General features: G+C 39.1%; 1 protein-coding gene and 1 pseudogene across 1 annotated transcript in view; both read right to left on the bottom strand.

The window, feature by feature from the left end:
- Lrp2 (LDL receptor related protein 2) overlaps window positions 1-27,037 on the bottom strand; it is a 162,265-nt gene extending 135,228 nt beyond the window's left edge. Inside the window, exons 1-7 of the mRNA XM_019204954.1 lie at window positions 26,998-27,037; window positions 23,196-23,312; window positions 21,136-21,252; window positions 18,943-19,059; window positions 2,741-2,851; window positions 2,337-2,450; window positions 1,290-1,406 (exon numbers count right to left, since the gene is read on the bottom strand). Of these exons, the coding sequence (XP_019060499.1) occupies window positions 1,290-1,406; window positions 2,337-2,450; window positions 2,741-2,851; window positions 18,943-19,059; window positions 21,136-21,252; window positions 23,196-23,312; window positions 26,998-27,037 (733 nt within the window). The remainder of the gene's footprint in view (window positions 1-1,289; window positions 1,407-2,336; window positions 2,451-2,740; window positions 2,852-18,942; window positions 19,060-21,135; window positions 21,253-23,195; window positions 23,313-26,997) is intronic.
- Window positions 27,038-27,139: 102 nt separating this feature from the next.
- LOC109117493 lies at window positions 27,140-27,500 on the bottom strand (annotated as a pseudogene).
- Between the last annotated feature and the right edge of the window lie 295 nt (window positions 27,501-27,795).

Below are 27,795 nucleotides of genomic sequence, written 5' to 3'. Positions count from 1 at the left end.
ATATATATATATGAAACAACCATGGGCCTGAATTAGCAACAAACTAGATTCATACAACCCCAAAGGAGATGCAGTTCTTTTATTACAAATTATAAAACCGCCAGGATTACTGAGATTAGGTTTTGTTTTGTTAATTTAGTGAAATGTTGACAGTCCAAGAAAAGCCATAACTCAAATACAGAAATACTAATTTCTGGAAAATCAGAATATAAAACTAATGGACATTTTTAGAACAAGCATCACCCTAATCATATCTGAGACCACAAGGGTGCAGGCAATTTGATACATGGTATGGGCGTTGGTAATACTGCTGATGATAGCAGTAGGGAGAAATGCAAATATCATTAGCAATTTCCTTCTCAAATAATCTTCCCCCACCCGCCCCTGGAAATAGGGATTAAACGCAGGTCCACATGAGCTGGTTTTTATTTTGAGACAGGGTCTTGCTAAGTTGTTAAATTGTCCAGGCTGGGCTTGAACTTGCAATCCTATCTCAGCCTCCCTGAGTGCTGAGATTACTTATGGGCACCACCATGCCCCAACTTCACTCTCAAATAATCTTTGAGTATTTCCCTGTAGAAAACAGCCTGTGCTGCCCCCACCAGTCCTTAGCATCATTCTACATGTTCCCTTGGCCTCTCCTCCACCAGTGATGGCCTCTCCTTCAGTGAATGTCAGCAACTCCTCTGCAAATCAGAATTTGGGGGAAAGAAAAAGAACAAACTGAGCTTTTATCCCAGTTCAAAGTCATTTTAGAAGATTATAAGCTCTAAAATTGAAACACAAAATTAAACCGGGAGATTGATCTTTTGCAAAACAGAAGGAGACCAAGCGATGAAGGGAGGGGGAAGAAAGAGATGAAAAAAGAATTAAGATGTGCAATGCCCAGCTACCAACTTCCAATGGTTCACGTAATTATTATGTACAGTAAACATGTACTAATAAAAAATAAATAAATAAACTTTTTATAAGATTATAAGGTCCAAGGCAAATCACATTTTACCTTATTTTTCCCTCTTTCCCAGCCTAGGACTTTCACATAGACAAAACTGACAGTCTCAAAAGTAAACGCAGAGTCAGATAAAGAAGGGAAAAGAGAAGCCCTATCTAGTTTGCCTTTATAATGGAAAGGAAGAGATTACAACTGAGGCTATATTTAAATTCAGTCTTTTTGGGAAAAGCTAGTAAAGTCATCTCCTAATTCTCCTATTAAATCCCTTATCACCTCCTTAAAACCCAGCCAATCCTGAGGAAAGAAGGAAAAACTCTGAAACTGTATCCCCCCTTACCACATCCATCTTCATCTCCAAAGTCTGGGCAGTCGTCCTGTCCATCGCAAACCCAGGTCTGATGAATGCACTGGCCACCAGGGCAAGTGAACTGGTTACCACTGCAGGTCTCATAGTCTGCAAGAAAGGAACAGCTGTACTACAGAGACACAAATTACCTGGAAAAAAGTCAGTCTAACCTCAGTGCCTAAACTGAGTTCCTGGAATCTGAAATTTCTCTACCAATTTAATCCTTTAAGTATGTTGACAGAAATGAAAAGGGGGTCAGGGGTAACAACAGCTTTAGGTCCAGGAAATGAACTCAGGTGCCAGTGTCTGTTTCTCAAGATCTAAAAGAAAAAAAAAAAGTGCAACAGAATAGAAAATGCCAACCAATTAAGATGCAAGAGACCTACAAACAAATGACCAACATTCTATTTTGCCACAGCACTGTAATGACTTTCATGGACTAAATGAGTCATCCATTCCATGAGGTCACATTCTTTTTAATACATTCACTGAAACAATCTCAGTTTCCATAAAAGGAATCAGTCACAGTTCAGCGAAAACTGGAGTGATACTGAAAATACTAGACAACCCCATGAGACAAGGGGGCCAACCAATTAAAACAGGTGTAAAGAAAGTCATTCATTCTATGCTTGGACAGCGAAGCTCTCCTGACCCCCCAACTTTAATGTAAGAGGAGAGATGGAATGGTTTGTTGCTAGTAGGAAATTCCTCTCCCTTTCAATCTCTTCTTTCATCCTACTATCAGAATTATCAGAAACATTCCTGCAGTAGAGGTAATTGCAGAGTTCTGTGATACAATACAGAACCTAAGGAAAGAATACAAACTGCCTGTCAGCAACCCTTTAACTTACATAGATCCTTGGCAAATAAAGGAGCCTGGGTCTTAAAATATGGCTAAGACAACAGCCATGTCCCTAACAGGACCTTCTTAGCTCTACCTGCATCAAATATTAGTGACTCTTTCCTTGGAAAAAAAAGTGTGGGGGGGGACAAATGATATTCCTAAACACATGACCCAGTTTAAAGAAATCACCGTACTGCAATTATGTTCATCACTGCCGTCTTCACAATCATTGTCATGGTCGCAGAGATAGGGGCGAGGGACACATTCTCCAGTGCCACACTGAAATTCGTCATGCGAGCACGTCTCAGCTAGGACACAAAGTTAAGAAGGGAAAGAAAAGTGAATTTCAATTCTGCTATAGCCACTTCTCTCAAATTTAAAGAGATTCTTATTAGACAACAAAGTGCTGAAGAATGTCTAACAATCAGTTTTCCAAGAGCAAAAGGGCCATGATTTGCAGCATCTGCCAATGTCCGTGGTGTAAATATCCCCAGTGGTACTTGACTTCAAACTACCAACATGAATTCCCTGAATGGAGAGACACACGGAACTGGTTCTCCCAAGTCAGTGTCACTGCTCCTTCACACACAGGACTTACTGCAGTTGACCTCATCAGAGGAGTCCCTGCAATCCACTTTTGAATCACACTTCTGACTTGTGTTGTAGCAGGCTCCATTGGCACAGGTAAGCTGCTCACACACAGGATAGTCTATTTAGAAAGAGAAAAGAAAGAATGAAAATAGCAAACAAACTTTAAATCTTCCCAGCCTGATGCGGTGGTGCACGCCTGTAATCCCAGCCTGTGGAAGGCTGAGGCAGGAGGCTCCATGGCGCCAAGGCCAATGTGGGCTACAGAGTGAGTTCAAGGCCATCCTGAATTACACAGCAAGACCCTGTCTAAAAAAAAAGTAAAATATTAATTAGCTAATTAAACATTTTTAATGTCTGATTTTTATAGTCTCTGAATGCACTCCTTGTCACAAATATAACATCTTCCCTTGATCTATTTTTTCATTAAAGTTCATTTTCTTATTAATTCTCAGATTATCTTCAGATTTCTTTCTAATCAAGGAAAAAACATGCCTTAGTTAAAATTTCTTTTTTTTTTTTTTTGTTAAAATTTCAAAGAGCAAATAACACAGTCCCACACTGGAGCTAACTTTGCATTTAAGAATCCAATTTGCGATTTTATAGACATTTAAAGATAGTTCTTTGGATGATCCCAAAGTCTTTCAAGCAGAAACTGCACAAAATTTTATGCTAAAAGTTCATTAAACTAGTTCCATGTTAATAATTTGTAACTTTAAAAACCATGGACTCCAAATGACTTTTTCCCATTTTTGTATAGTAAGGGAAGAAGAGTAAGCCTAAATCTTCTCATCTCCAGAGGCTCAGTACCACTCCATGAAGTGTCTTTCTCTAAACTGCCGAAGTCACACACAATGCCTGCTACCGAGTGGGGGGACTCGGTACAGACCAGGGATGAGTGCGGAGTGCGGGTCTGTCTGGGGTGCATCCGGATGCCCATCTGCGCGCTCTTCTCGTGGGTATTGGGAGAAAGAGGAGACGATACGTCTGGGCTGACTGATACTGCTGTGCCTCCTCACTGGGGGCCCAAGAGCTGGCAAAATCTGCCAACCAACCTTTCAGCTTCTTCAAAGAGGATGCTGTCCGCCACTATGTTGTCAGAAAGCCCTTCTAACCCAGGACTAAAGCATCAAGGTGCAGCATCTCGTCACTCCCATCCTGTGTCAGGAGCGAGCGCACTCTCAAGGAAATATGGAGTCCGCTGCGGAAGAGGGAGGAGGACGGAGGAGGCCAAAGAACAATGAAGGAGGCCAGGAACAGACCGTCCTCTCTGAGGGCTTCCACCTATAAATAAACAAGATCAAACCTCAAAGGGGGGGGGCTTTTCTTAGTAGCTGATTAAAAGCTTGATTTTTTTCTGGAATTTTATGTTTAATAGCCCCAAGTGAGCTAGTGCTTAAGGGACTACAATCCTTTCATCACTGACACAGTGTGCACGGCCAAAGCGCCTTCAAAGGGATGGCACTACTGTTTACTAATTCCGCCTTCGGGGTGCAAAAGGCCAGGTGAGGCCCGCACGTGCTTCCTCCCCCCATGTGCCAGGAAGCTCCTGGATCGATGTGTTATCTCTTAAGAGCGGCAGCAAGCAGGAGGGGAAAAAAATCTTATAAAAACCCTGCTCTTTGCAACAGAGAAAGTACCTGTCAGGGGGGAAATTTATTTGGGCTTAGACTGTGGTTACCTCGTTTAAGGTGAGTATTAGCTATACGAGGGATTGGAGATAAACATGAGGGGCAGGGCTCTTTCTCTATCCTGCTTTTTTGAGAGCCAGTGCCATGAAACTGAGAGAACTAAAACAGGGTCCGCCCACATGACTGCAAGGTTACTGATGAGGCTCATTCTCCCCCAGCAAGGCAGCCAGCTATGGCCAGAGGTCAGCAGTTCCACGCTCTGCTTTCTTGTCTCCATCCGAGCTGATAATGAATCTCTCTCAATCAACAGAGGCGCCCCACCCCCGCACACCTCTGTTCTTCCCTATGCACAGATAACCTAAAGTGGAGGCCTGCGGGAGAGATGGTACAGAGAGAGCCCTCTGGCTCCAGTGAATACTGAAACATTTGGAAACCTGTTTCCAAACGCTTTTCCCGTGTGTTGGAGACCCACACAGCAGGGAGAGGTCCAAACTGTTCACCCTTAGCAAAGAGTATGAAACACACCCTACTTCCTTTGCTAAGATGTTAATTCATCCAGGAAGCAAGAAGTCACAATCCTCTGAGCTTCCCATAGGGAGATATCCTCAAAACCTTATTGTTTTGTTTTATTTGTTTGGCAAGCCCGAATCTAACTTCTCCCCCTATGGAACAAATCCATCCTGTGACTGAAATGCCCTGCAGCACTGTAAGTATAGGAAAAGTACAAAAGAGAGGAAACGATATAAAAGAACTCCAAGAAAACTCCTGCTGTGGAATTTTGTTTTAACAGAAAGACTGACGAGTACCTATTAAGCAAGTTCTAGATCTCTGAAATTTATCTGGCACAAAATGTGAAAACACCCTTCTTCCTACCACATCTTGCTCCTCTCTTCATCTTCTCCAAGTTCTAAGTGAATTGCTTTGTTCCCCCCAGATTGAGAGCTGCCCCAAAGTACACATCTAGGATTGGTACTTGAAGATTTTTTTTACATGTTTTCTGTTAATCATTTGGTTTACAGCAAGGAATTTTCATGAAGCTGGGCATGATGGCGCATACCTGTGATCCCAGCACTTTGGGAGGCTAAGATAAATTCAAGCCCAGCCAGGACAGTTAATAACTTAGTGAGAACCTGGCTCAAAATAACTTATTTGTTATTTTATTTATTTATTTATTTATTTATTTATTTATTTAAAAGGACTGGGGCTGTCACTTAGTGTGAAGGCCTTGGGTTCAATTGCCAACAATAAAAAGGTTTCAGGCTATAGTTTTTTTATAAATTAATAAGGAAGATGGAGGAAAATTGTTTAAGGATCTTGTAAACTTCCCAGAATGGAAATCATTTAAATCAAAATAAGATACAAATACAAGGCATTATTCTTTATTAGCTTGTCAAGAATGCTGCAAATGTATTTTGTTCTCACAATTTGACAAGATAGCCAAAAAGGTTATGGAGTTTGGTAAACTAATGTAAGATAAGGCATCTTAAACACAGGTTTAAAAACTTAGCCCCAAGACTGAAAAGAAAACAAGAAATTGCCAATACAAGTGCAACCCAGACACCAAGGTCCTGGAGCCTTTTTACTCTATTTCTTACTCTGGTTCTCACACAGGTAATCAGTCAAAGCAATGATTTGCTAGAGGGGGAAAAAGCTAACCATAAAGTTCAATAATCAATTATCATTGTCATAAACAACATAGTGAAAATTGTGTCCAAAATATGTCAAAATGCTCAATGTGTATACACTTATAACAACCCCATGAGGTCAGACTACATGATTATTCCCATTTTATGAATGAGAAGCCTCAGGCACCAAGAAGTGAAGGAATTTGAAAAGGTCCTGACTGGTAAACTGGAGAGCCACAATTCAGGTTGAAACAATACAGCTCCACATGTTCACATGCCACGCTCCTAACCACTGCAATGGCTACAGCGACCACGTATGGGTTTTGGAGTCAGAAGGAAGATAGAAAAAGTTACAGAAGAAAAAAATGAAACTGAATAAAAGACAAGGAGAAAAGAAAAAAGAGGAGGAAAGGAAGCCTGGAGAAATGGGGCCAACTCCAGGTGCCTGAAATTTATGGTGCATTCTATGAAAGACGTCAAACTGACGTAATTTAGCAATCCTAGGAAGCCGTATGTAGGAAACATAGCTCCTAGGAGGACCAGGACAAGGTGCAGAGTAGCTGGGCCACAACTCCCCAACCCACCCCCTAACCCAGTCAATTTCAAGTCCCCAAAGCAGCAGCCATTAGGGACTGGCACAGAGGTGATATGCAAGACAGCAACGGAGAGGTGTCTCCTCCTCATTTCAAAACTGATTTGAAGTGACCTTCAATAAAGAAAACTGTCTATGTGGTCATAAATATAAAATGAAAATCCGCACCTTGCAAAGAGAAAAAATGTGGCCATCCCAAGGGCCAGTAGAGCTGGAATGACATCAGGTTTTTTCTGCACACTTAGGAAGCCAATGCCAAAGAGGAAAGGACTTTATGTTATCTGGCTTTCCTTATCCTGCCCCAAATTCTAATCTACTCTAGTTTCTACCCATGGTGACATGACATCAGCCTTTAAAATGTGCCTGAGAGGAAGCCAGGCTTAATGGTGCACACCTGTTATCCCAGCACTCAGGAGGCTGAGGCAGGAAGATCACTGAGAGTTCAAGGCCAACCTGAAGTACACAGTAAGGCTCTGTATCAAAAAAACAAAACAAAATAAACAAACAGAATTAGAAGATAGAGATGCTTTCAAAGACTAATTCCTCAACAGGAGATTCTGTCTCAATTAAATCAAAGAAGGAGGAGTAGGAAAAATATATCTGAGAGGTCGCTCCAAGGATTTTGAATCTGTAGCCCCTCCTTCTCCCCTGTACACAAAGCTAGATACCAAAAACTGCAAAGGAGATAAACACTTTAATTCTAAAGTCAAAAAATAAAAATCTCATAGAAACTTTAATACAGAGATAAACGAGAAATATAATTTTAAATTGTGTATTAAATGCTCCATAGAACAGTGAGAAGAGGATATGTGTTCTCGTGGGTGAGCAAAGGTTTCTAATATCTGCCATACTTGGTGACACTGTTCTCCATCAGAGGACTTATGAGGCTACCTACGTGCTAGCATTCGGGGCCGCACAAAAACTTGCGCACATTTAAAGTCCTCTCTTCTGGTTGTTCCCATGCCTTGCCTGGATAGAATAGACAGGCAAAGCCTCACCAAAGACAGAGGAACCTCACTCACTGCTCACCAGGTGACACTGTAAGAGCAGCCTGTTCCAGTCACCAGAAATGGAGGCTCCGCCCCTCTGCGGGGAACCTGGCCTGAGATCGTTTGAACCTCATCAGTAAGTCACCTCAGGTTTGCCAGCAAAAATGCCAGTGTGCCAGGAACCAGTTATTCTACAGCGTGCAGCCTTCTTCTCTGTTAGAATTCTCCTCAACAGGTAGTTATTGAAACCTGACTCCTGGATATATGCTAAGAATAGAATAAAGAACAAAATCAGAAGTGAAATAGAAATTCCAACAGCTCTTAAAAATAATACTTCATTCAAAAACAGTCACAGGTGTGTGCTGGGTACTATGGGATAAAATCCCTACTGTCAAAATTTTGTATTCCACTTAGGGGGATGGAATAGCATACATGAAAGCTGCATATAAAAAAATAATTACAAAAGGGATTTAGCTCAGAGGTGCCATACATGCCTGGCAAGCACAAGGTCCTGAGTTCGATCCCTGGTACGAATCAACCAATCAATCAGTTAATCACTATAATTACAAAAATATAGGAGAGTAAAATGGTAATCAAGACCAACAGGGAGGAGTAGCTTCCTCATAAAATACTATCTGAAGAAAACCTGTAAGACTGGACTGTGGGTGCATATTGCCCAGTATACACAAGGCCCTGGGTTCAAGGCCCTGCATCACCAAAAAAATGAAAATGCAACATAATTATTTTCAGCAGAATGGTAGCCATTTATGGCACTGACAGGACTATTTTCAGGAGTTGGCAGAGATAAAGGACTGTTTTCAATGGGTTCAAGAAAGAAGAGAGTAAATGGCAATAGTTATTAAAGACAAGTCGATGCAACTAAGTTATAAAAGGAAGCAAAGCAATTAGGCAATAGCTAAGGACGACCTGAGAGTCTTTTTTTTTCCCCTCAAGAGTCTGTTCGTACATTTTAGGTAGACAGTACAGTTACATTCATCATTGGGATATTGTACCTCTACATGACAGGTCTCGGTTCTCACTTTTTCCCTTGTCCCTGCCCTTCCTTCACCCCCCTCCTCCCCTCCCCCTTGACAAACACTTCATTTCCATTTCTTCATTTTCTCCTATTTTTTCTTTTCCCTTATTACCTTTCCCCTACCCTTCCCACTTTCCCTACACCTTTAGCCCCTTTCTTCCTATTTCACATTGTCAATTATATCATTAGGATCTTATGTACTATTATAGTTTATTCACACCAGACAAACTATAAACTTATTTATTTCACTTAGGAGTATATCCTCAATATATATCCATTTTCCTATGAATAAATCTAATTTCTCCTCCTTTATGGCTGAGTAAAATTCCATTTTATAGAAAAACCACATCTTTATCCAGTTTCCAACTGATGGGCAAATGGGCTGTTTTCAAGTTTTAGCTATTACAAACTGTGCCACTATAAACATAGGTGCACGTATATCTCTGTGATATGATTCTTTTCATTCTTTTGGAAAGATACTCCCGCCCAAATATAAAGACCTAATTCAAAAATGGGCATCTGAAATGAACAGACATTTCTCAGACAATGAAGTAAATATATGTAAAAATGCTCCACATCACTGGTCATTCGAGAGATGCAGATGAAAACACCACTGAAATTCCACCTCACCCCACAAAGAATGGCTGCTATCAAGAAATCAAACAACAACAAATGTTGGTGGGCTTGTGGGGAGAAAGGAACCCTTCTCCATTGTTGCTGAGAGTCTTTTTTAAGTCTTTATATATATAAAGTGCCTATATGAAAAAGACTCAAGGAAAGAGATTTTTCTCTTTTCTGCATGTTTTAGGGTTCTGAATCTTATTAACTATGAGATTGCTTATAAAGGTGTATCTGTGCTGTGACATGGAAGACAGGTCACTTGAGCCAGCTCACCACACAGCCCAAATACGGACTGAGTTTGGATAACTGTGTATTCTTTGGGAGCTCTCAGAGTTCACAGAGTGACTTTACCCATCTTCGTCTCTCCCCTCCAACTGCTGGAGTTTCAGTGGTTAGACATGCCAAGGAAAATGTTTAAATTCTATAGAACAGAAAGTCGATAGAAATAAAGCCTCAGGAACAAAGCAGTCCCAGTTGCAAGCAGACCAAATTCTGCTGATTACCAGCAAGAAAGCTTTCATTGTACCAGGATTTTACGCTTTCTTTGGCATTCCTAAGTAACAAAAGAGAAGTGTTGCAAAGCAACAATAATTAGCCATAGTTTTACTCACACCAAAATCATTCTAATATCGCATTCAGTACAAAATAATCTTTTTACTTCATTGAAAACTATTTTTGAGCAACCAGGAGTCACTTCAATACATTAACTGAATGACCCATAATCGCTGCATTGTTCTGATGTTTATCTTAGACTCTGCATGAGTGGTTTTTTCCCTTGGTGCTAATCCCATTAGAAGTAAAATGGACTATAGTTCTGAATCTGCTCCTTAAAAAGAAAATTAATTGACAAGCCATTTAATATCAGGTGCTTTTTTGTTTTATTTGAGACAGGGTCTCACTACATAGTTCAGACAGACCTTGGTCTCACTGTGTAGGGTCTGGCTTCAAACTCACAGTGATGCTTCTGCCTCAGCCTCTCAAGCGCTGAGATTACAGGCATGTGCCTCCAAGCCCAGCCAGATTCCACTTTATAGATAAAAAGATTAAATACTAAAATAAAAGTGAGATTTATTTGTTGCATAGTTTTAATATTTATTCAGAAATACTTTTCAAGCTGTAGAATAACCAAAAGTACTTTACTAACATAAAAATATAGTGGTGAAAAGGCTAGACACAATAAAAATGGTCATTTTACAGGGATCTTAATCCCCTGCTCTTTCTCTTCATCTCATCCATTCTCTTCCCTCCCCTCTCCCAGCCTTCTCAGAAGTACTCTTACACAACAGGCTTTGTTGTGGAAAGGAATGCCTGGAATGGACACTAGGTGCTCTGTTTTAGAGCTCCAGGTCCTGCGTTAGAAGGTTGAAAGGGTAGGGACCATAACATAGGGGTCTGGTCTGACAGGCAGGGCCATGAATTACTAGATCAAGCTTCCTGATCCTTTCGAATATCAGGGGATGGAGGAAAATGAGATCTGCGGAGTTTTTCCAACACCCATTACTACTGATAAATGATTTCTAGGTGCCTCTTGTGTTAAGACCCATTGCTATAAACAATCTTATTTCTAAGAAATAGAGAAACAAGTCATATTCACAGGATGATTCTCAATTTGTCTACAATTAATGACTGCTATGCACTATATTAAAACTGTAAAAACAAGTCAGACCAGCCTGGGCTACAATAGTGAGTTCTAGGTCAGTCTCAACTACATAGGGAGACCCAAAAAAACAAAACAAAAACTGTAAAAATAGAATGAAGTATACTTTTTTCTGGGTAAGTCTCAGTCCTCTGTGTTTAAAGTAACATTTAAAGTAGCTAAAGACCACTGACTAAATGGATCTCTGCAGTGATTATCAATGGCTGCTAACATCAGAGAGAGAGAGACAGACAGACAGAGGCATTGTGTGCCTCCTACTAGAGATAACACATCCTTATACACAAAGTCTGCCTGGATGAAGCACCTTCCTCAAAAAGTCTGTGATTTGTTCAAGGCACTAGATTTGTCTTTTTTTTTTCTTCTTCTTCTTTTTAATAAACCTCTGTCTGATACAGGGTTTTGTTTTGTTTTGTTACCGGGGGTCAAACTCAGGTCCTTGTGCTTGCAAGGCAGGCGGCAGAACCACTGAGCTAAATCCCCAGCCCAAGATTTGTCATTTTTAACTGGAGCAGCAGAGGGAGTGATTTTGTCACCAAAGGACACGTGACAATGTCAGACATTCTGAGTTGTCCCTGCTGAGATGCTCCTGGCTGAGATAGCACACAGGCCAGGACAGCACTGGACACTCCACAGCACAGAGCAGCCCCACACAGTGAAGTGTCCAGTTCCCAAAATCACCAGTGCCCAAGCTGAGAAACCCTGCTCTCCATCTAGCTAATTTCCAGGAAATACTGGACAAAGGAACCTGCTAAAAGATAGCCGGGGATTTAGCTCAGTGGTTCTGCCACCTGCCTTGCAAGCTCCAGGACCCAAGTTCAATCCCCGGTACCAAAAAATAAAAAATAAAAAAATAAAATAAAGGACATCAGAGCATGCAATGAGAAAAATCCAGGCTGGAAAACACCAGGATAAGTGATCTGTTTTTTCTTCACCAAATAAATTACAAGGGGTAAAGAGCATAAATATAATGAAAACCTATAAACTGGAAGTCTAACTCCAACATGCACATTTTATTGGATTGAGTTAATCACACTGTACAAATAATAGCAAGACAGCTGGAGAATTTTTTTTTAATGACTGAAAATCTAATTATGTTAAAAATAGCTGTTTAATTTTCAGGTGTTTTAATAATATTGTGATTATGTTTTAGTACTTATCTTCCAGAGATAAACACGAAAATATTTACAGGTGAAACTGCATGACTCTAAATACTGCTTCACAATAATGAGGGGAATAAATGGACATAGATAAATGAGAGATCATCTATGAATTGATAGTTGATGTAACTGATAACTAAAAAGATTCACCATTCAGTTCTGCTTTTTCATGTATTCACTATATATTCTGCTTTTAAATATGATATTAAAAAAAAAAAAAAACTTCAGTAGCTTTTTAAAATAATAAAATAGGGCCAGGGATGTAGCTCAGTGCTGCCGCCTGCCTTGCAAGCACAAGGTCCTAAATTCAATCTCTGGTATCAAAAAAAAATAATAATAATAAAATACTTAAGTAACCTTCAGGCAAATACTTTAGAAACTTTTATTGCTAAGGAAAATTATTCTGAAAACATGGCCGTACAGTTTAGGTCTAGGTTGGAATCCTGGCTCCTCACTTGCCTTCCTGACCATGTCCCACGTCTCCCCAAGGCAGGGATGGCAACCACATCTATTGACAAGAAGCAGCAGCGATGTGCAGAGCAGCAAGACAGTGACGGCCACCCCAGCTTCCTTCCTACTTCCCATTCCTCACACAATGAGAGGGAAATGAGGCCGATGGTGTCTTCTCCATCCTGGCACTTTCTTAAGAATTTTGATCCCCCCAGTCATTTCCTTCTTGTGTGTAACCGGCAGTGATCAGATTAAATCACTAACAAGAACTATAAAGATTCTTCTTTTTTTTTTTTTTTTTTTTGGTTTTGGTTTCTTGAGACCTTGAATTCACAGCAACCCTCCTGCCTGTGACCTGAGGAGTCTTATTTTCCTCTAATTTTTAAAGATTTTTTAAATACTTCTCCATAAATAACATATAGAAACCAATAACAAGGAAGAGGAAAATTCCCTCCATGTCTTAGAAACCCTTTCCGTGTGTTAGATTCATTTTAGACCATCATGTGCTCTGAAACGTTCATGAAACATGAACTATAAAGTCTGATCTCTTTCCTTAAGGAATCCTTATTTCACCAATTACTTGTACTAAAAATGTTTCACAAACTACTGTCCAGATATTGTACAAAGCTCACTTCCTTTCCTTTGTTCTGTTTGATCACAGCTACTTGCCAGTTTTGTCTGGAAGGTTCCTTGGCCGGGCTGTGAGCAGTTGTAATAGCAGCTTTAGACTTGGCTGTGGGTTGCACACATGGAAAAAATCCAAACAGTCTATTTCGGCTGTCTTTTATTTTCCCCAAAGTAGCATTTCCTTCAGTCCCATTGCATTTGCAAAAAAGAACACTCTTTTTTATTGCTTGTAAATAAAGGATAAAGACACAGGCTGTTGGCTGGTGGCACAAGCCCTCTGGTGCTCTCTTACACTTGCAGAAGGTGGGCCTTTGCTTCTGTAAATAAGGCTCTCTGCAAAGAGCAGTCACCAGACTTGGAACCAGAGACAGCTGAGCCCTACAATCTTGAGCAAGCCAAGCTACACTCTGAAGCTTTCAGTTTCTTTATTCATAAGAAAGCATAATAAATGTCTGCCCTATTATTATTAAGGAATCTAGCTAGCATTTATTTAATGTTCTGAAATTTACAAAATGCAACAAAATACGATTTATGTTAATAAAATATTTTCATTTTCCTCAGAGAAAAATCTAGTGTTTGCTTCACAAAGTAGTAAGAACCTTTGACACATATACTTGCTGTATCTAAACAGACCCACTATAGTCTCTAAAACTGTCAGTGTTAAGTCTCAATTCCTGCATAATTTCCAAAGTGAAGGGAATCTCATAATGAAGACACCACAATTTTTCAAAAGAGAAGATTTAGGATGCAAATTATTTCAAAACAATACTGCACCAGAGCTGGACATGGTGCTACATGCCTATAATCCCAATACTCAAGCAGCTAAGGAAGGAGGACTGCCACAAGTTTGAGACCAGCCTGGGCTACATAGTGAGTTCAAGGCCAGCCTGGACTATACAGTGAGACCCTCTCGCAAAAAATTTAAAAGAAATATTGAAAAGAACAACAAAAAACCACATATATGTAAAAGTTTTTAGGCCACCTAAGGTGGTGCATGCCTATAATCTCAGCACTTGGGAGGCTGAGGCAGGAGACTTGCTGCAAGTTTAAGGCCAACCTAGGCTACTGAGTGAGTTCAAGACCACCTTGGACTACACAGTGAGACCTTGTCTCAAAACACCAAAAAGAAAAAAAAAAGTTAAGAGACATAAAATACACCACTTGACTGAAAGAAGGAATTAAGGGAGATTCCAAAATTAAATCCAAATTATCGAACAGCAGAGGAGGTATCTCATGAAAATAGACTAAAACTTAAATTACTTGGAGCTATATTTTAATCAAAGTTTCTAAGGCATGAGACTTCCAGGAAGGTGCCAGAGTGGTGAGCAGCAGAGAAAGAACTCTCTGAGATTTGGTGTCCTGACATTGGAATATAGTGACACAAGATGGGGAAGAAGTAGGGAAATGGGTCCTGGGACCCAAAAAGGATCAAGCAAGAATTGAAATCCACAGGAAGAACCAAGAGATAGACTTCAATGAAAAAGGAGATCACAGGCAGCACTTTGTCCCAGAGACTGGACACACAGCATGGGAAGGGCAAATTGATCCTGCAGACACTTGGTGACTCCTGGCAACCTGAAAGGTCTCCATGGAAAAAAGCACCAGTGGAACAGAGCAGTGGCTGGTGAGTTATTTGGGTTCAGACATCACCTAGGAGAGGGAGATTGGCTGGTAGCCATTTTGGAGAGGGGCCAACTGAGCTTGGAACTCTGAAAAGCTACAGGCCAGCTCCATCTAGTGGCTCCTGGTATCTTGGTAAGGATGTTGAGTTTAAATTGGCAGGATGTCAGGGAGCAGAATTCAAGCTGGCAGGAGGCACACGGACTGTGGCAGACTCAACAAATCCAGTCCCAGCCTCTGAGCCAGAAACCAGCCTGAACTTCAGTAGAACTAAGGTCCAGGCTTGCTGGGATTATCTACTACCCCACCATAAATCAATGGCTGCCTTGTTAGAATTAAACAACTCAGATCTGGACTCTGTCTGCCAGAGTTATCTACCAGTGACAGCAGAGACACACATTGAAATGGACTTTTTTCTTTTCTTTTTCTGTCTTTTTTTTTTTTTCACCTTTTCTGGTTTTTGTCTTTGTTCTGTTTTATTTTTTCTTGATTGTTTCTTAATGTTTTTATAATGAGTGTGAACACAGTTTCTAGTTTTTTATTGCAGTTGTTCTGTTCTTGTTTTTATTTCTTCCTTCTATTTCCCTCCTGTCTTCTTTACCAATTTCCAAAAGTTTGTATGATCTTCCTTTATTCTCCAGCTTTGCTTCTAAACTCTTTTATTTCTGTATTTTTCCCCCCTCAATTCCTTCTAAATATTCTCCCTGTAGGTTAAAATCATCATATTAAGGGCTTATTTATTACATATAATTTTCTAGTTTGTTCTAGATTTTGTTATATAATGACAAATCTGGTTCAGATGGTTACAGGGAGAAAATAGTTACCACAGTTTATCATTTTCTAGACTATGTCTAATGCTATTGTTATTGCTGATTGTACTACTTTAGCCAAGGTGACATAATTGTCCTAATCAGTTGTTCTCTCTGGTATACCAAGACTGAGATTGCCTAAAGGACTTTAAAAAAATACTATAGCCCAGTGCCAAAGAACTAGGCATTGGGCCAAGTAGGCACAAACTTTCAATCCCCAATAAGTTGAAGAGGTAAGATCTTGCAAGACTCAAAACTCAAAAACCAGCTACACCTAAAAGATGCCTCTGAGAAGCAGTCATTTCCTCAGGGTTCTGAATACTGGCAATAAAGTTACTTGCTATAACCAGTCTACAAGAATCAACCCAGAAATTAAACTAAAAAAAAAGAAAAAAAGAAATCTTAAACAATTTTCAGCTCACCAAAAGCAAACCCAGGGGATAATGAGATGGAATAATCCAAAAGCCATCCACCTGGACTCGGTAACCATAATAAAAGATATGCTTAGTAACTCTAAAGCAGGTACAGATAAAAAATAATAATAATATGCAAGGACTCAAGTTCGAACCCTGGTATCAAAAAAAAAGAGAGAGAGAGAGAGAGAGAGAAAATAATAATAGAGGAACTCAGAAAAATGATAGAAACCATGAACACCCCACATAAGAAAGAAACAGAATCCATAAAACCAAGTCAAACAGATATCCAAGAGATTAAAATCTCCATTGAAAGCATACACAGCAAAATGAGCCAATATATGAGGAGAGAATATCAGGAACAGAAGACAAGATTGCAGTTAGTGATCATGAAAAGAAAATTTTCTTAAAAATAGCAAGGTACCAAGAGAAATCAATCCAGCAGTTGCTAGATGATGCAAAGAATGACATAAGATTGATCAGTCAGTGAAAAAGGAGTTAGCACAAATGACATAAAAATCCTGTTCACAGAAGTAATGACAGAAAATTTCCCAAACAGGGGTAAAGAATCTGACATACAGTTACTTAACTGTATGTATGTCATATAAAACTCCATTTAGCTGTGGGGAAAAAACTTCCCCAAGGCATATAATAGTCAAAAATTCCAGAAATTCAACACAAGAACAGAATATTAAAAGCTGTTAGAGAAAAGAAACAAATCTCCTATAAAAGAAAGCCCATCAGAATCACAGCAGACTTCTCAACACAAACCCTCAAGTCAAGGAGAGCTTGGAGTGAAGTATTTCAAGCCCTAAAGAAAAACCACCTCCAACCCAGATTAAGGTACCCCTCAAAACTATCTTTTAAAATTGACAGAGAAATAAAATACTTCAATGACAAAGAAGAACACTTGAGGAAATTCACGAACACCAAACCAGCTCTCCAAAGTGCTCTGAAAGATATTCTAGAAAAAGATAACAAAGATTACAACCCATGGACCTCAACAAAATTAATCCACCAGGCAAAGCAAGAAATTAAACAGAGGAGAAAAGAAGGGAGACAACAACAGGAAAATAACATGACAGGGATAAGTCAATATGTATCAGTTATAACCATCACAGTTAATGGTCTCAATTCACCAACTGAGAAACAGACTGGCAGAATGTATCAAGAAGTAAGCTCCAACAATACACTTCATACAAGAAACACATTCAATTTAAAAAGAAATTCATAAACTGAAAGTTAAAGAGTGGAAAATAATATTCCATGGGACAGAAACCCAGAAAAAAGCAGGGGTAGCTATTCTATTTGCAGACAAAGTGGACTTCAAAACAAAACTGAAGGGGCCAGGGATTTAGCTCAGCAGTTCGGTGGCCTGCCTTGCAAGCACAAGGACCCGAGTTCGATCCCCGGTACCAAAAAAAAAAAAATTGATGAAGAGAGACAAAGGAGGTCACTGCATCTTTATAAAGGGAACATTCCAATTGGAAGAGATAACAATCATATTTATATATGCATGAAATAGCAGTGCACCCAAGTATATAAAACAAATGTTAATGGAAATGAAAAATCAAATAAACACTACTACAATTGTAGTTGGGGACCTCAGTATCCCACTGTCACAAATAAGTTAACTAGACAAAAAAAATCAATTAAATATCAGAATTGAACCAAACTTATGAATAAATGGACTTAGTAGATATTTACAGTGTTCCACCTCACAACATTAGAATACACATTCTTCTCACCTGCATATAGGACATTCTCCAAAATATACCACATGCTAGCTCATAGAACATGATTAAGTAAATGCAAAAGAACTGAAATTATCCCATGCATATTATCAGACCATGGCGCAATGAAATTGGAAATCAATGGTGAAAGAAACCACAAGAATTTCATAAAGACATGGAAATTAAAGTTTCTCAGGTACACAAAATCTGTTCACCAGTAAGAGAAAAACTGGATAATTGTTTGAAGTTTGACACATAAATCTAAGAGCAAAAAAAAAGTATACAGTACATAGTAGACTTATGAAATATAGTAGCATACTAAAAGGAATGTCAGGAAAAAAATATACACATATACTGGATAAAAACACAAATGGTGGACATTTAAGATAAATTGGGTTTTTTCAAGATTAGAGATGGAATTAGATGGACTATATGACTGACATAATAGCTAATTCCAATTTTCTTGTATTCTACATTTCTACCTCAAGAAAGGCAGATTACTCTTTACTTCTTTTTTAGTACATAATGAAAAATATGACTGTACTTTCTTACTTTGGTTGTGTTAATTTTTTTTTCAGTACTATGGATTGAACCCAGGACCTGCACACTGAGCTACATCCTCAGCCTCAATACCCTTTTTGAAACGGTCTCAGTGGGCTTGAAATTGTAATCCTCCTGCTTCAGCCTCCCAGAGTGCTAGCATTACCAACATGGGTGGCTGCACTTAACAGGAAAGACATTTTTAAAATATAACATTTTCCAAAGTGGTCTGGAAAATACTGAGTCCACAAAAGCAGAGAAATTAGTCAGAAAACTTAGCTAAAAACTTGCCACAGCAGTGTAATAAAGTTAAAAACTGAACAAAATGAATTTTGTACTCCATATATCTTTTGGATCTCTGTTAATGCTACAAGTTTTTTAGTTCAAAAAATACAACATGGGCCAGGGATTTAGCTCAGTGGTGCCATGCCTACCTCACAAGTGCAAGGTCCTGAGTTCGATCCCCAGTACCAGAAAAAAACAAAACAAAACAAAAAATAACTTGTTGTATTAAAGCAGGCCAAACTTGGAACGGCCTGTTAAAAATAGACTCTGATCAGAACATCACCCTAATCCACAAAAGAATCTGCCAAATGATCTCAACAAGAGGCATATCATAGACATTTCTGTCCATCAATAAATCTAACAAATTGATTACAATGCCGAGAGACAAGGGAGAAAGCAAACATAGGTGAAAGGGAGGCAGACTCACGGCAGTCTCTCTCATCAGTCCCATCCGGGCAGTCCTGCACGTGGTCACACCTGTATGCTCTGGGGACACAGTGGCCATTGGAGCATGTCAGCTGATCATTCGAGCACGTTGTCCCAGCTGTGAAAAGGAAGACATTAGTTCATTTCCAGTTGCTACCTAATGCAGACTCATCTATTGATAAATACCCAATATGAATGAGGATATGGAAAGCTAGAGCAGAGGAATACGAAACAAAGTCCACAGGGACAAGAGGTGAAAGACACAGAGACCACGAAGCTGAGCTACAGTGCAAAAGCAAAGGTGGCTAATTATCAAAATGCCCACAGAAAACTGGAAACACAAGCTCACCACTGTGGACAATGACATTATCAGATGTGCTGAGAATACAACATACATTGAAAAGATACAAGGCAAGAAGTAATGAAATGAAATATAGGTATTAACCAAGGGCTGGTGAGTACCCTTCAGCCCACTGAAATCACTGTTTAAGCAGGAAATATGCCAGAGTTAAATGATGGGAGTATGGATGATTTTATTTTTTTTCTATTCTACAAACTGCCTACACTATGTGTTAATTTTATACACAGAAAAAATTCTTCAGCTACCTTGATTTTTATCCCACATTGATGAGTCTAGGTGAAAGCAGAGGCTAATTTGAAAACAGTTTATCAAATTAGCCTCTGCACAAAAAGATAAATTCCAGTGAATCGTTGCCTCAGGCATGCTAGGAGTCTTGGTAACACTATCTCACCATATTTTTTTTAATTGTCCCCTAAGAAAGAGAAGTATTTGGGAATATGATCTCCTAAAAATATATATATAATCTTCTAATGGAATAAAACTATTTTCCCTGACTTTTTACAGAGCTTCCTACTCTTCTAAACAACAAAGACACCCTTTTAAACAATAAAAAACTTGGGGGAGGGGGGAATAGGTATCTGTTCAAAGATGTGTCATCAAAATTTAATACGAAAAACTTTCCTGAAGGACAAAGTGGATAATGATAGCTTTAGAGTGTGTATTTCACAATTCAAGCATAAAAGATTACCAGATGACAATAAGATATATATATTTTACAACTTTTCCATGTCCAATTAATTATATCATTATCATTCTGTTCCATTATGAATGTTTCTCTTAGCTCCTGAACAGAAAATTTTTTCCAATTGTCTTATTTCTGACATTTTATAGAATGATTTCATATCTTCTCCTAGCACTATATACCTGTAGATTAAACCTTACTTCTATTATTAAGGACTAAACAGATTCTTGTAGAAAGCACTTAAACATCCGAATCCTTACCATAGCAGAAATGCAGGTACATCTGAATAAGGTTAAAAAGAATGCATTCACATATGACTTATGTAAGTATGTACTATCGACTTCAGTATAAAATTGGACCGGGACATAGTTCAGTGACATTGAAATAAATGTCAATATAAAATTAAAGAAACTTCAGCCAGGCATGGTGGCATTTAACTATAATCCCAGCACCCTGGGAGACTGAGGCCAGCCTGAGCTCTATAGTGAATTCAGCCTAGACTACATACCAAGACCCTGTTTCAAAAATACAAGAGTGTGCAAAGTGACCCAGTGAGGTGATGGCCCTGAACTCACACAATCCTCCTGCCTCTGCCTCCTGAGCGCTGAGTCTACAGGTGTGTGCCACCATGTCTTGCTAGAGATCGAAATATTTTCACTATGAAATGTGTTCCCCACACCACAGAGGGTGAAAAAATCATGACAATGCAGGTTATCCCAGGAGAGGACTGGGGAGTGCAGGAGTGGCCAAGCTCCACTCACTGCTCCCATTATCTGCCTTGATGCCTCTCACGCAGTGGCAACTATAGCAGAAGCCCCACTTCTGCTCAGCACTGGGCAGAAGGGCAGATACAGGGCGAGACAAGGGTGTAGAAGGACCCGTCCGGTGCCAGCCATGCACGGGAACACTAAATAGTTTCTTTCTCAAGCACAACATACAAATTAAAGACTGGAAACCTGCCCTGTACCATGGAAATGCTCACAAACCTTTAGTACAAGCACTCTGAGTGAGACTGCTGGCACAGACTCCACAGGCACTTAAGGCTGAGTTCAGTATTTATAAAACATCATCCCACTGGGATAATTTATCTGTGATGGGCAGGATTTCAAGCATCCAAAGAACCAAAAAAAGATTCCCATCTAAATACTTACGACAATTCTGCTCATCTGAGCCGTCGTTGCAGTCCTGCTCATGATCACACACCCATGAGGGAGGAATGCATTCCCCACCATGGCACTGGAAAAGACTCGCCGCGCATGATCGACGAGCTAAAACAAACCAAAAAAACAATCAATTATGGCGAACATCTGCCCCATTATGCCACAAGTAACGCTCACTTCAAAAGAATATATGTCACAGGCATAGTGGCACACACCCATGATCCCAGCACTGGAGAGGCTGAAGCAGGAGGATTGCCACAAGTTCAAGGCTAGCTGGGCTACATAGTCTCAAAAAACCAAAACCAAAACCAAAAAAGAATATACATCAACTCCTGCTCAATATATATGAAGGCAAATAGTCATCAGACTACAGTCTCAATCTCAAATAATCTTAGCAATCTTAGCAAATAACGTTCACTCTCAAATAATCTTAGCAATAACATCAAAATAAACTGATAATCCAAGCCAATAAACACAGAGAATGCAAACAGCCCAACACACATAATAAGCACAAATGTATAACAAAATTATTAAACTTTCAATTTAAGTAAAAATTACCTGTGAGTTTTTTCAAATCATTTGAAATGTATAATAGCAAAGTGTCATGATGAACTGGAAAATCCATAAAATTTGGAAAAGAAGTCTCAGAATTAAATAATTATTTCCACAATGTACTTGTTTGAGGATCTTTGGGAAGTTCTGACCCTTAGTGTACTCATCATAATGGGGTCTATATTTATAGTTTATTGTTAAAAATAAGTTAGTGAAGGTGTTGTGTAATGCTATTTGGTATCATTGTTGTTATTGGTATTATTGGTATTATTCAAATGTAATTGCAATCTCTAAAGAGTTGGTGGTCTAGCCATTCATTCATTCCTTTCTACCAGAATACAACATTCTTGCCTTTCTGTTCCTACTGTTCAACAAACACGAATCTAATAAACTGAGAAGATGCCAACTGATCACAGATGATCTCCTCTCCACACATTCAGCTGCACTTATTCTAAGAGTGAGCCTTGGACAGAAGCGTGAGCACCAGCTGCAAACCTGTACACATGCACACTGTCAGGTCCCACTGCACACACAGAACCAAAACCGCCTCCATCCCTGCAGTCTCCCCTGTGCCCCACTGGTGCATGACTGGGAAGCACTGAACAGATCTGTTTCCCTTCCTGCTATTTTCAAATGCATTATCATCCACACAGTATTCCGAAGTCTGACTGCTCTGGGGCACCAGAGAATGACCAACAGTTCCAAACAAAACTAATTTTTTTCACCTGCTCTCCTGGTTTTTGGATGGCAACCCTTGTCTGAATGAAGCACATTGAGGAGTAGGGTCTGCAGTGGGAGATCTGCATTGAGTGACTTAATTGCTTGAAGCCTCAGTTTCCTAACTTAAAACCTTCCTTAGGGGCCGGGGATTTAGCTCAGTGGTTCTGCTACCCGCTTTGCAAGGACAAGGACTCAAGTTCAATCCCCAGTACGAAAAAAAAGAAACTTTCTCAGAATGTTGCTGGGAAAACTATACAAAGAAATATATGTGACAGTGATTTTATCACTATCTAAATTTTAGATTTACTATATTATCATATTTTTAAACCAGAATTTTTGTTAAAAAACATATAACCACACTAGCCACTGTTGTGATTTCTTTATGGCAAATCACACAAGTCACACCGCAGATTTCATGTTAAAGGAGACTGACTCCCCCTGGAATTACAAATCCCAGTATTTCAGATAGCTCTATTTTCTATTCTGGTTGATTCACAAAATTCCCAGAATGAATAATCAGAAATTTACTTATAGGATTCAGAATGAACAAATTCATTTCCATATCAAGGGCATGGTCCTAAGATAGAAATGTATGTAAACTGACCCCTCCCTTAAAAGCTATTAGTAATGCTGCCAGTTCTCTATTCACCCACACAGATCTCAAGACTTGAGCCTAGCCGTGGACCTATTGCTAAAGCACAGCTTCTCTGTCTTAGAGCTGACATTACAAGGCATTTGTGTCAGCCAAAGCAGAGCTCAGTCCCATCCTCCCCACTTACGGCAGCCAGCTTCGTCTGAGTCATCCAAACAGTCATTGGTCCCATCACACCGCCAGCTTGCAGGGATACAATGCCCATTTCCACATTGAAAATGGTCACTATCGCATCCTGTAACACCTATGAAACACAAGAAAAGTTTTTTTTAAAAGTTTCAGATATTTCATTAAAGAAAATTTCTTGATAGAAATTTTTAAAATCTGCAAATGATCAGTAATTGAATGCAAATTTATAAAATAGGGAAACATTTTCATTATAATAATATAAGAATATTTGGAATTCTGCAGGAAAAAGATCATTTTCACATATAGCTTACTAGACTGTCCCTTGATATCAATGTGGGAAGCAATTTGACAACATTTATTTTACTTTTTCAGAAGGTTTATTCTTTAGCACCGTTACTTGTAGGCATTTTCTAGGGAACTAACCAGGGAACCAGTTGAAGAGTTATGCAGTACTGTCTAAAGATTTTCATCACAAGCATTATAAAAGAAATTGCAGTAAAGGTACAGAATCCCAATGATGAATGTAATTGTATTGTATACCTAGATTGTACCAATAACCTCAATAAAAAGAAAAAAAAAGAAATTGCAAATTTCTCAAATGCCTAATCATAGAACAAATTTTTTCCTATATCTATATATTAGATGTACTAGGAACTTCTGAAAAGTATTCTGAAGAACTTATATTTTGGAGAAATATTTACAATGCACTATAAACAAAGAAAAGGATATAAGTTTTACCTGTAAGTTACATATGAAAAGTGTGTTTTTTTATTACTAAATTATACAAAGCAAATTAGAGCCCTCATTTTTAGAGTCAGACCATTTTTGGGGCTTCTTTGAAAAGCTAATTTGTAAGTTGCCAAGTCTATCAGCTCATCATCTCTGTAACAAAAAAATGTTAGAGCAAAAAATAAAGAAAAATTTCTACCTCCAACCAGCATGCAAAAAGTTGCACCACGGTTTGCCACATCCTAGAGTGGCAGTGACATCCCCTAGTGATACTAGAAAGCACGTATGATTTAAGCAAGCTCATTCATTCAACACAGTATCCTGCAATTTTCCTGGGTCTCTCCAGGAGGCTAATCTGGCAGTTGGAAATCCTCCAAGCTTTCCCAAGTATCAGGCCCAAGCACTATGTGCCAAGTAGGAAATTTTTTGAAAGAGAGCAGCCAACACCATCCCAACTTGGAGAAGTCTCAAAATTATTCTTTCACAAACCCAAGGGACAGAGGAGTAATTTTAGGAGTCAGAAGAATGATTTTATCTTCCCTCTGTATTTAAAATCGTACTAAATTACCCATTTCAATTTTTGCTTAATTAACCCCAAATTAGGTAAATATACAGATCAATTATCTACTCCTAGAATAAATAAACAGCATGTTATCCTGGCTTGTGTAAATGCAGGCATATCAACAGCATGACATAAACAAAGCTAAGTAATCTATTCCTAGAGAATATAGGCTACTTCGTTCATGGAATGCTCAATTCTGATTGTCTGGTAGTGACATCCTGATTTATAATGTATGCTGCAAATGGTCAGAAGCTTCCCTTGGCTAAATGGTGGTACAGGGTGGTACAGGAGTACGTACACCCAAATACCTTCTATAGACTAATGCATGATGGTGGTTGGTGGTGCAGGTCTGGGGTTGGTGGTGCAGGTCTCTTATCAACTACCTTTAAAACACAACAACCTCCCTTGCAAAAATGCCCCTCAGGAATGCACAAATTCACTCTGGAATCCCAGAACTTCTCATTGGATTTTGTTCTACAAAGCAATATTTCCATGGGAGATTAGGGGCTTTGGAGGTTTAGCTATTAACACAACATATATTAAATCACTTTTATCAATCAAATCTATTGTTAGTAATCCAACAGAATACATTTGTAAATTCAGTACATTTGTCTCCTCAATCACTTCGATTGAAAAATGTTAACAGTCCACTTACAAAGTTTCATATTGCTAAGGAAAAAAGAAGAGTGCAAATTTAGAAAATTAGTATCTAGAAGAAAATTCTCAGAACATATTGCCTGTTTTGAAAATACACATAATTTATGATATTTAAGTAATTTTTAATGCAAGTCAAATTGAGAGTTTTTAGTTTTTCTTTTTGCTGAAACAGCAACTTAAACATGTCATGAAAAATATGATAGAAACCTAAACATTATTTTTTTAAACTTTTCAAATCCAATTATTTAGAACTGCACATGTAAAAATTGAAACTGATGGGAAATGTTGCAATTAAGTAACTCTATGCGCAGTGATTTTCAGTTATCTCCCAATCACTCCATCATCTAAAGTAATATTTACATCCGATTTACTCAATTCATCAACAGATCCATGATAATTCATTTGTCAAATTCACCTTTTCAATGGTAACTTCCATGCCTGTTATAGCTCCCAAATGACTATTGTTTGGAAATATCTCTCCAGAAAAAACAAACAGAGACTTTATCATTGCTGGGTGGCCACTCAGAAACCAGCCAAAATGCTCTGCTGGTGTCAGAATCTTGTCATCCTATTAAAAAAAGGGAATCTGTGTTGTTTAAAAACAACGTTAGTGAAAAAATAGATTAGATCTGATAACAGATGCAGCTGCCCTGGTTTCCTCTGGCCTATAAGCACTTATTTTCTGACTGTTCAAGTTGTAAACCTTGTGATGGTTCCTATTAATCTTCATAATCTTGAGACAGATGTTGTTACTATGAACATTTTACAAATAAACAGAGGCACAAAGCAGTTCTGTAACTTGCCTAAGATCCAACAGAAAGTATGTGCAAAGTAAGGATTTGAACCTGACAGTTTTATCCCAGCACCCATCTCATCATTTGGAGGGGGAGGACTAGGGATTGGACCCAGCTACATCTCCAGCTTTTTAATCTATTGAGTCACAGTCTCCCTGAGTGAATAAATTGCCCAGGTTTGAAAGTGTAAGCCTCCTGTCTCAATTTTCCAGAGTGCTGGGATTATAGGTGTGTGCGACCACACCTAGCTCCATAGCTCCATAGCTCCATGCCTCTGGATTGATCACTACATTTTTTTTTTTTGGTACCGGGGATTGAACTCAGTCAGGTCCTTGCGCTTGCAAGGCAGGCCGCCAAACTGCTGAGCTAAATCCCCCGCCCTGATCACTACTTTTTGTCCCTGTTCACAAAAGAAAACACTAAATTCTTAAAAATCCAACTTTTTCAAATATACTATTGTTGTGCCCAAGTCACGAAGTCCCCAAAGACCACCAAGGAGTCATGTCCGATGCAATTGCAAGAGGAGTTTATTGCAAGCTCAAGCCTGGACCCTCAGGTGTCACTGTCATAGCGGCTTCAGACCGAGAGCCCAGATCCAACTTTGAACCAAGTTTATATAGGATTTTTCTGTTACTATTTTTAGTTTTCCCTTATCATCAAGGGGCATCGGGAGGGCACATTGGAACATGATCTAATGCTTCCATTTGCAAATTTATTATGGGGTGCTGGGAGGGTACGTATTGGAAAGTTACCTAAGGTAACTTTCTTTAGACAATTAATTCCTCTTTTCTGATTTTTGCTAAGATATATAACTATATCCACTATAATTAATTCCTATATTGATTAGATCACACAAAAAGAAGCTTATCTTAACATTTTAAAAAGGGGAACAGAAGCAGGGTGGAGGTGGCCTAAAAGGGGAACTGCAATTGTCAAAGCACAGAGAAACTGCCATATAGAATGGAATTTTTCAGAAAGGAACTTTTGCATTTACTCTATTCTAGGTAAGGGGTTTGGAGCCCATCATGACCTGGAAACTTGGTTCTCACACTATCTACCAACATTGAGCCCATTAAATTGGGCAAGTGTGGCATCCATAGTGCTCATATACTTTCTAATATTGCATGTAAAACTCCTGGACTTCAGAAAATCTGCAATCATAACAACAAAGAAAAAATTTTTTAGCCTTTCCATCTTTTATTACTTGGAGAAGTTCATCTTTTGTGTAGCTTTCTGACTCTGTGCTTGTGCCTTCAACACTTTCAGGACAATTTTCTGCAGCTGAATAAGGAGAGCACGCTCAATCCTGTCACGGACACATTTGGCACTCCGGGAGTCGCCACAGGCCTGCCGACCTGTTTCTTTGTTGTACACAATCTCATAAGAACGTTGGGTCTCACAGCACGAACCCCTCAAAGCCTGCCTGGGCACACGCCACATGCAGAGCTGGGTGCCTTCTCAGGCTTCTTGGTATAAAGTTAAACCATTCTACTTCCAGCCTAGTTCTGTAACTCATTGTATTGTAGGAAATCCTATAACAGTATTTCAAGTGCTGGACCATTCTGAAGGCCTCTAGACAACATCCCCATTAAAAGGAAAAAGAAACAAAGGGAAATATTAAAAAATAATTTCAAGTCAGGCCTTGGCAGTGCATGTACTCTGGGACGCTGAGACAGGAAGAGAGCAAGTTCAAGCCCAGCCTGGGGAATACAGTAATTTAGGGAGACTCTGTCTCAAAAATAAAATTTAAAAGGGCTGGGCATGTAGTTCAGTGCAGAGGTCCTGGGTTCAATTCCTAGTACCATAATAATAATTTTTAAAAAGCCCTAAAGCAACAATGTGAAATAGGAAGAAAG

Source organism: Fukomys damarensis, unplaced genomic scaffold (genome assembly GCF_012274545.1).
Source record: "Fukomys damarensis isolate Sample0158 unplaced genomic scaffold, DMR_v1.0_HiC HiC_scaffold_26, whole genome shotgun sequence".
NCBI lineage: Eukaryota > Metazoa > Chordata > Mammalia > Rodentia > Bathyergidae > Fukomys > Fukomys damarensis.
Note: the sequence above shows the minus strand (reverse complement) of the source record. Positions and strands in the feature narration are given on the sequence as shown.